This window comes from Physcomitrium patens, chromosome 7 (genome assembly GCF_059467195.1).
Source record: "Physcomitrium patens ecotype Gransden chromosome 7, ASM5946719v1, whole genome shotgun sequence".
NCBI lineage: Eukaryota > Viridiplantae > Streptophyta > Bryopsida > Funariales > Funariaceae > Physcomitrium > Physcomitrium patens.
Window position 1 is genome coordinate 2710015 of NC_143416.1, and position 10640 is coordinate 2720654.

The 10640-nt window shown below is 28.3% G+C and overlaps 1 protein-coding gene across 1 annotated transcript; it reads left to right on the forward strand.

Moving 5' to 3' along the window:
* The first annotated feature begins 6866 nt into the window (after positions 1–6866).
* Positions 6867–10210, forward strand: LOC112284777 (uncharacterized). The gene is made up of 7 exons (XM_024525001.3): positions 6867–7495; positions 7764–7853; positions 8215–8295; positions 8727–8858; positions 8975–9196; positions 9428–9520; positions 9773–10210. Exons 1-7 carry the CDS (start codon positions 7154–7156, stop codon positions 9932–9934), a joined length of 1122 nt encoding a protein of 373 aa, XP_024380769.1. The 5' UTR covers positions 6867–7153; the 3' UTR covers positions 9935–10210.
* Positions 10211–10640: the final 430 nt, after the last annotated feature.

Genomic DNA, 10640 nt, shown 5'->3' on the forward strand with positions numbered 1-10640 from the left:
TGATAATTTACAAAATATGATAAGATGATTACTTATTAAAGAGTTTATTTAAAAGAGCTATTATTAAGGTTTATATAAGCTTATTTATTTTTAATAATGACTTTTAAAGTTTATTTTATATTGATAATAATTTTTACATATTTAGAGTCATCTTTGTTAGATATTAGTGGTTTTTGAAAGTCTAATTTATTTCTTATATTTTGTATTTGGAATACATACCATATAAGTCTTATTAAATAAAAAATTAGAAAAACGACCTTGAAATAAAAAAAAAAGATAGGTAGACCATTTATGTGGATTGATGGAGATGAATAATAAAACATTTAAATCTTATTTACTAAAAGTCATGTCTAATAAGCTTGAAGGAGGTTTTCCAAAGCCTTATTTAAAATTGGAGTTTTTTATTTGTAGCCATTTAAACACCAAATTTTAAAATTAATAAGTTTATATTATTGGATATAGCTTTGGTGTGAAATATAAGTAAATTGAATTTTTGTAAAAGAGGTACATAAATCTATTTTTAAAAAAATAGTAATTTAAGCATATTCATGTAATACATCAATTATATAAATTAAATTTGAAAGTATTATTCTCAATTAATTTGATATTAAATATGATTGTAATTCTATAGATTTATTATAAATGCATCAAAAAATGATGTATTATTATAATTTTTAGATATTTTATTTAAATAAAATAGAATTATTATTTTAATTTAAGTATGTATGATTATTACTTTGATTTATTTTTTTAATTTATTACATGTATTATATTTAAAACTTTGTAAAATATTAGAAAAAAATTATTATAAATGTGATAGATATTTTTAAAAAAAAAATTAAAAACCAAAAAAAACATAGAATATATGATAAATTAAAAAATATATAAAAAAATATTTTAAAGTGTAGTTTAAAAGAATATTAATATCATTATAGTATAGATTTTGAATATTTATCATTATCTTATCATGGTCTATTTTTTAAACTTCTTTCTAAAGTATATATAAATTTTTATTTTTTTTAGTTATTTCTAGTATTAAAAAAATTATTATTTTTGAATGATTGTAATAGTTATATTAAAGATATTGATATTATAGTTCAAATTCTAGATATTGTTGGAGATTTTTGAAGATAATATGAAGTATATACTAAATAAATAGAAGACTTATTGAAGGTAAAAGATATACTCAATAAAAATTAATGTATTAAGTTTTAGGAAAATCTTGATTATAATATAGAAATACTTTAATAATTATAAAATTATAAAAATAATAATTTTATATATAAATTTATACTTATTAAATTCATTCTTATAGTGATTAAAATTTATTTACTATTTGTATATAATGTGGTCAACAAAATTGATGTAAATAATCTATATTTAAATTAAATAATATAGAAAATTTTTAAAAATTATTTTGGAATTTAAAAACTTATTATAATATTAAAAAATATATATATATATATTATTGATTATTTTTTAAAAGAAATTTAAAGAGCTTTATCAATTATTTCTAATATTAAAAATTTTGATAAAATTGAAGTTGACCATGTGATACAGATATAGGAAACTTGTCTTACAAAATTGGATACATGTTTTGCAAGTTCAACATATATTTGAAGTTTTGTAGAACACTACAATGTAGCTCCTAATTAGATAGTATATATAGACACTAGAGTAAGGCCTATCTCATTCTTATCAATACATTTTTTGCTTCTAATCTAGTTATAAGAATCTTCTTATTTTTGACAATAATCATTCCATTTTTTTTTTTAAATATATATACTTCTTCATTCTCTTTTTGCTACTTTTTTTTGAGATACATCTCACTTGTTTATTATTATTTTTTAAGCTCTTGTCTTAGATACAATGCAAAAGAGCATTTTCAAAGTATTAGAATAATTAAACAACTTTTACAAAGATGGAAGGACTTGCATTGCATATAAGATAGAGGACTAAATGTTGCAAAAGTTTTATTTGAAATATGAAGTCTAAAAATTATAGAATACATCAATAGATGAATTTCTACAAAAGTTTATAAATTGAGGGTAGTTGGCATTTTTAAGTACAACTAAAAACATCAATATTACATTTAATGTATATTTTGATAAAGAAGTAAGAATTTTTAGTAGATTGAGTCATTTCAACCTCAACAAATATTTTTGTGTTTTAAAAGATGTTTCAAATAATATTGAAGTTAATACAAATAGAATATTTTACTTAGTTACAAAATAAAAACAAACAAGCTTAAGGAATATATTAGAGAAAAAATTATTAATAATATTTATTTTATATTATAGATTAAATTTCAAGAAGTATATATTATTTGCAAAATATACAAATTGCTTAGTGTGATCTAAAGCTTAAAAATATCTAGTTAATATTATATAAAACAAACTTATAAACAAGATCATTCCATATACTTTTGTTAAATTAATTAACTTTAGAATGTCATAAATTGATGTTAGGAAAAAAACATCTTCTTGGGCATATGTTATATTTTTATATTGATATGTATTTGATTGGTATGTTGAAAGAAAGAGTGTTACAAATGTAGACCAATATTAAAAAGAATTTAGTAGAAGATGTAAATTCTATATTAGATACATTAACTTAAAAATTATTAATGACAATAAAATTGGTGGAAATATAGATATTCCTGGTCAATTAACAAGACATGGGCCAAAAGATAGTTGAAATTAAAAATTAATATAATGAAATACAAATTTAGAATATGAAGATTGAGCCAATTCATAAATTTACAAAAAAGGTATTTTACTTGATTCTAGTTTATATAAAGAGTTTGAAATTAATATTCTAAAACAAATCAATATGTATAGACATATATTTATATTATATAGCTTACATCATATATTTTTAAAGATATTGATGTATTAAAATATATTTATTTTATAATAATTTAATAAAAAGATATATTAAGATATTCTAAACTACTATTTAGTTTTATATTGTTGTATTATAATTGAAAGGAGTATTTTATTGCAATCAAAAAATCATGTTTAAGAATACTAAAAAAAATTTGTTGTCTTTCTTTGGTTGATGAAGTATGATGTTAATGAGAATACACTAACAAATTTAATTGAAAGATTAAGAATGGTTATTATACTAGTCAAATATAATAAACAATCTTTTTTTTCCAAATATTAAAATTTAAATATAATTCTATAAAGATCTTTTAAAGATAGCAATAAAGATGCTACTTAATTAAATAAATAAATAAATAAATTAGAATATAAAAATTTCTTGCACTTCAAAACTTATAGTTTTACAAGAAAAATTTTAAATATTTTATTCTAAATTTTTTGCATTATTAGAACTTATTTTATAAGAATTTTCAAATTTGACATCATTTCCAAATGAATTAGGAAATCTTACATATTTAACTCATCTCAATATAAATAATTGTTCAAGGTTGAATTCATTATTAAACGAATTGGGAAATCTTACATCTTTGGCTTATTGTAGTATAAAAGATTATTCAGAATTGACATAATTTCCAAATAAATTAAAAAAATTATTGGTTCTTTGACTCATTTTAATATGAATAATTTTTCAAGTTTGACATTATTGCCAAAAGAATCAAAAAATACCTTAACTTTGATTTATATTAATTTAAAATAATATTCAAGCTTAATTATTGTTACATAAATTAGAAAACCATACATCTTTGACTTAGCTTAGTTTAAATTTTTACTTATATTTGACGTCATTATCAAAACATTAAGAAATCTTATATCTTTTATTCATATTAGAATAAATTATTGTCAAATTTTGATATCATTTCTATATAAATAGAAAAAAATTACATCTTTGATTCATCTTAGTTTAAATTGTTCTTTAAATTTGACATTATTTCTAAATGAATTACATCATCTTATAAAATATAATAAAATTAAAATGATTTATTTCTATATGAATTTTTTAAATACTAAAATTAGTACTAAATTAATTAAATGGTCTCAAATTTTTTATTTATCTAAATATAAATTTGATAATGAATTTCAGAAGTATTTCCAAATAATTTGATTAAGGTTTACATTATTGATTTTTCTTTGTAAGGATAAAAATATACTTAGAAACTACTAACAAATAGAATAAAATGATCATGTATGTTTAACTTATATAAGTATAATTACTACATTATTTTTTAAGATCTTCTTATTATTAGTTATTTTTATCCTTTAATTATGTCATTGTATAATATTTTTTATTTAATGTTCTAACTACTATTCCGAAAAATCACAATTTTTCAATTTTTATATTCTATTATCATATTAATTTATTTTTTATAAGCATCCAATACATAAAAGCAATTTAAAAAAATAAGTTGGTACTTTTAAAAATTGTTGTGATTTAGGTTGTTTAATAGTTTGATTTTAATTAAAGATCTATAATTTATCATATTATAGAATATTATATTATATTTTATATATGTAATTATATAAATTTTTTATTTTTTATTTTTTAATTGCATAATTGAGCTCAAATTAAATAAATGAATATTTAATAATTGATAAATTTGAAAAATATTAAGTATAAGAATAAATAAGTAGATAAATTGAATATAATAATGTATTATATTATGTTTTTTTAAAGAGATGATTAGAATGAATTTTATTAATAAAGAAGATTATGGAAATAAATAAAGTATATTGAATATCGAAAAAAATAACAAAGATATGATTGAGATTTGTTAGGTTATCAAGATTGTATCAAGAATGGAGTAGGTGGAAATGGATGCTACAAGGATTAAAAATATATATGTATATATATTATAACATGGAAAGAAATATTAGATATCATAGAATATAAGATGTAGATTCATTAATAGTGAACATTAAGTACTTATGATTTTTGAGTATATGTAGATTTCCATCTTAAAGAGTCATACTTTAAATGTTCAGATTTATTTTAATAGAAGTACTTAGTGCAACTTATTATAAATTTTAAAATAATAGAGATTAATGACAAAATTTTAATTTTAATTTAATAGTAATACAATTAATAGAAGTATTTAACATATATTAGTTTTACATTTGTTATTTTAGTAAATGGTTCTACTTATACTTGATCCATAAGACCAAAAGTATTAATTCTTTGATATATACAAAGAACTAAAGTAAAAGGAATATACAATGTTTTAAGATCTTAAGATTAAATATTTAAATATTGCATTCTTATGCTTGTTTCTTTATTTTTATAAAAAATCATGTTATGATTAATTTTAAAAATTATTAGAAATTCTTAAAAAATAATTTTTTAATTTTTATTATAAAAAGTATGTTGTGGACATAAGAATAATTAGAATTATTATACAATAGCTATAGATGTATTTTAAAATTAGATAAATGGTTACTCTAACTTATTCAAAGTTCAAAGTGATTTTAAGATTGGTATACAAATTACATAAAATTTAAAATAAAAAATAAAAAATAAAAAATAAAAATAAAAACTTTTGTTATTAATTTAGGTTTTCATATACATGTTTTTTTAATATTTTTTTTTTATAAGATCGATTTAGATTTCTTTTTTAAACATGTATTTAAAAAAAATTTATACCTAATATAAGTTTTGTATTTATACACATAACAATATGATTAGGTAGGAATATTTACAATTAATTGATACTAAGAAATTTCAAAAGATAGTAATTAGAATTTCTTTTTAAGTATTTTTTTTTCTTCTCCTTTTACTACGATTGTAAACATATTGTCAAGAAAAATCCAAAATTTTAAAATTGCAAAACTATCTCCAAATAATCCAAAAAAGAAATGTTCTAAAAAAGAAATGTGTTCTTCAAATCCAACACCAATATTTGCCACTTTTATATGTATTTCTATGCATAACACATTCACAAAGAATGACAATAATTAAAAGCATAGAAGTTACATGTACATAAGTATGATTGCATTTACATAAAAAAATGATTATATTACCTAAATTATCACATATGGATAAGATTACAATATGAAATTGAATAAGAATGGTATACAAAACTCAAATAGTTTCAAGCATAGTATGCCTAAGAAAATATTCCTATTATTACTTGTGTGGAAGTCTTCCATTTTTTTTACTTTAAATTTGTTAATAGCATTTGCATCAAATAAAAATTTAATATTGGTTGAAATAGTACCTACAATTGATTTAGAAAAACTTTGTAAAACCAACTTCTAAATTAGTTTTTATACTATAACAACTTGATGGAATTATGTTGTATGAGTCTAATTTTGTAGGCAAATCTAAGTCTATGCAAGAAAATGACATCTTAATATAATTTTTGTTAATCATGTCTCTTGATACTTCATATTTAGATTCTACTCCTATCCTTTTGTTCAATAATCTTAATAACTCCATTTCATTGTTATCTTCTTTTCCTTGCAAGGAGAATCAATTCATCACATGACTTGTATTAGATAGATATTTAAGCTCAAAGAAAACAAATGAGTAATTTACTATATATATATATATATATATATATGATAAAAATTTAATGATTGCTCAGATATTATATATATATATATATATATATATATATATATGTACATATACATATAAGTTTAGACCAAGAGACTTGTAGAAATACGTGTAATCAACAATAATTAATTTTGAATTTTTCATATATAATTGGAAGATGTCACAACAAAAAAAAATTGTGCACAAAAAAATTAAACAAAATTTTAAATTTGCCATGTATGGTGGATCTCAAGTACAATCCAAAAAAGGACTCCATGGGATAAGAGGAATCCCATTCATTCATTTGTCCAAAAGTCGTGTTTAAAATGCCACAAATTAGGGTTTAAATACCGTCTCCTTCTCCTTTCCCTTATCCTTCGTCGTCCACCACCAACGTTGTGAAGACGCCACAGAAAACAATCAAAGAGGAAGAAGGCAATGAAGCCAAGTGGAGTGAAGCGGGACCAAGATTTGTCCATCGCTCGGGACCCGTTCCCATCGCCGGAGCTCTCCTCCCTTTGCAATTGGGACAGAGAGAGAGAGAGAGAGAGACGCAGCCACATTTGCCCAGTAAAAGCTCACATCGCCGAACTCTGAACTCTGAACTCGGAGGGTGCATTGGGAGAGAGACGGGGAGGCAGAGGGAGAGCGACACTGACTGAGATTGACAGCGAGAGAGATGGTGGCTATGTCGCTGAATTTGCAGGCCATGGTCGCGCCCGGGAGCTCGGGCCACCTCGTGCCCGCCGCGACAGTGCACCCCAATGCAGGGCTCGCGTTGTCCTCCGGGTTGTGCATGCGGCGACGGTGGCGGGCGCAGGGGCGCGGGCGGAATTGCGCTGTGGCCGCGGGTGGTTTGTTGAGATTGCCCCTGGTGTCGCCGAAGCCGAAGCGGAAGGTGTTGTTGGTGAGCGCTGTCGCGAGTGGAGGAGGCAGCGACAGCAGCGGGAATGGGGATGCGGAGAGCAGCGACGAGGTGGCGTCTGTGGAGAGTGATGCGGCTGCGAATGTAGATTCCGCTGTGAGTGTTGGTATCGTAGGAGTTTTTTGAACAATTTTGGAATCTCGGGGTTTATTGAAATTGGGGGAGCGGAGAGGATTGGAGGAATTTGTGTGAGTTTAAGGAATTTCCGCACTCGGATTCGTGACCAGTGGAGTGGTTTCGAGGGTTTTTTTTTTTTAAGACAATGTGTTGAATTATCATAGCGGGGTTTTGAGTGTATGGTTATTGGGAGGGCTATTTTGGGCCTGTCGGAGTTGAGGGTTTTAAATTTGTGAAACCGTTGCAGTACAAAAGCCGGAGAGACATGCTGCAGGAGTATGTGAAGAATGTGCAACCAGAATTTATGGAGCGCTTCGTTCAGAAAGCTCCTGCTCAGGTAGATCATTTTTGCTTCGTGGCTTTTCGGGCCGAAGCGGTTACTTGGCGCCGAGTCTTACGTGGTTCTATTGCTGTTTCCTGTTTGGCTGTGCTTATTTTCGTCATGTTTTTCTTGTGATGCTTTGGGTAGGGTTTATTCTTAAGTCTGCAGTTGAAGTAGATAATTGCAGCTTTCTGTGTATTCTACTGTAACATTAGGCTCCATCTGAGGATTTCATGTCTTTTCACGAGAGAATGGCTGGAAAGTGGAAATTCTGGTAAACTGAAGGAGGTTTAAACGGCTGATTGCACTTTGCGAAGCGTATGCTAAAATGCCGACAAGTCACATGTGTAGTATTTATCTTTTGAGTTGCCGGCAGGTAGTAGAAGCCATGCGTCAAACCGTGACCAATATGCTGGGTACTCTTCCACCGCAGTTTTTTGATATTCATGTCTCGACAGTAAGCTTCGTACTCCATGACTATCACCTTACATTCTCTAAGCTTTCGAGTGAAATGGATATATTTTGCTATAAAGTCTTCTGTAATAGTTGTTTAAGGTTAAGAGGAACGAGTCATGAATAGTACATCCTTTTAAAAAGCTACAAGTTTATGCCGATGGTTGACCATCTAATTTATCGATTCAGGCTATATATCTTCAGAAGTACAAAGCTAATACTACATCAGAATCTACTACTGGTTGTCATTCATTATGTACTTGGTCTCCAACTTATTGTCCTGAGGACGAAGTTTTTACGACATGCTTTGTTGAGGATAATAGTAAAATCAGATATGTATGGTAAGCCTGAAGAGCAGTTTTATACGCCGTCACATGGAGTGTTAGCTTAATCTGGTACTAACAGGAGTTTACTGTATTTTGAAACATTGTGCAGATAGCTGAGAACCTAGCGCAGCTCATGTACAGCGTGATGATGACTGGATACATGTTCAGGAACGCTCAGTATCGACTAGAATTGCAACAGAGCTTGAGCCTGGCCGCTCTTCCAGTTACAAGCAATGTTACAGTGAGTTATTTTTACGATTTGTTGATGCAATGTTGTATTATGATGCCGCATCATGCTGCTGATATGTGAATGTTTGCTACTTATGCAGTAGGTTAACTCAGTGACTTGTTGTTCAGTCTGACTCTAGATATGCACCCGGGACTCAAAAATCAACAGTGAGTGGAGAGGTGGTGAGATGGCGTAAAGATGAAGAAATTCCAGAGCGGGTGGATGCAGTTGAGTACATCGAGTTGCTTGAAAACGAAGTCGAGGAGCTGAGGAAGCAGCTTGAACTGAGAGGGCGTGGCAAAAACGAACTTTTGGAGTACTTGAAATCACTACAGCCTCAGAACCTGCAGGTGACGAGCCAATAACACTCATTAATGTTGGTCTCTTTAGATTTGTTGGGTGATTTTCATTTCGTATATACTGAATGGATTATCTGTAATCGATCAGAGTATTAGTGGCACCTCCAACCCTGTCCTCGTGTACAAGGCACTGGAACATGTCCAGTGTTCTTGGTAATGGAATTTGTCAAGCGTAGACTCCAGTTGATTGCCAGGTAACTAACTTTTGGTTTGTACGTTCAGGAGTTGACATCTAGTGCCGGCGAAGATGCTCTTGAGGCGATGAATACTTTTGTAGCACGTTTGATTGGAGTTGCTGAACCAGACAAGCTCAAGGTTCCGCAATACATTCTCTCATCCTGCTTTTGGGTGTCATATTGAGTCAGTAGGTTTAATAAGTCTTCTGTTAGAGAGTGTAATGGACGACGTGTAGGGACAAGGTATTATCGAACCCAGTTTATATTTGTAATTGTGGAGCGCCCCTTTTCAGAGGAGAACGACTGTAACCCTAGCATATGCAATTAATTTCTTCATGCAGCGGAGACTTCGGTTTCTCATGCCTTCTGTGTGGTATCATGTATTGAACAGAGGGCAGCTACACAAACTACTGCAGCTGAATTGGCAAGGATACTTTACTGGCTAATGGTGGTGGGTTACAGCATCCGAAATATTGAAGTTCGATATGACATGGAACGGGTCCTGGGTATGCCTCCCAAGCTCGCTGAGCTGCCACCTGGAGAGAGTTTGTAAATCAGCAACGAAATTGTGGTAGTTGGGGTTACGTAGAGCATCCATCTGCCATCAATGTCCGAGATGTAGACTAGTGTATTGCAAATGAAAATTTATCACGTTCAGAAATTATATTCCGTAGTGCTAGGTATCATTGTTTATTTAGAATTTGATACAACTGGAGTACGAATCTATTGGGAACATTTGGCTTAGTGATATTTTCAAACTGTGACAAAATGACTTGTGGCTTAACGACGTTTTCACAGATGTAAGTGTTTGGCCTTTGCCGATTATTTATCTTTGTCTAGCAGTGATCTGTTGTATGGTTAGTTGGCAATTTCAATCTTTCTTGACTCGTTCCAACTGCCACTCAGGCGACTCAACTGCCATTTTGGTCGTGTGTCCCAATTTCGCGGCCTGTAGGATAACCCTGACGAGAACTGGTCTTAAAACATGTATTTCTATTTTTAGAAAATCCTTATCTATTTCACCTCACGATAGATGAAACGAAATGATCACATCCACCTTCATTTATCATATTGCATACTTGCCTGCACTTTTGGTTTCTCCTTACTGTCACTGATCCCTAAACGTCCACTATACACTATCAAAGATGAGGTTTTGCAGGTACATCACTATATTACCATCCTGGGTGTTAACAGTGCAGTAGATACCATCTGAACATGCAATAACCTACAAACTGCAGCTTAATGCATTGATTTGAGGG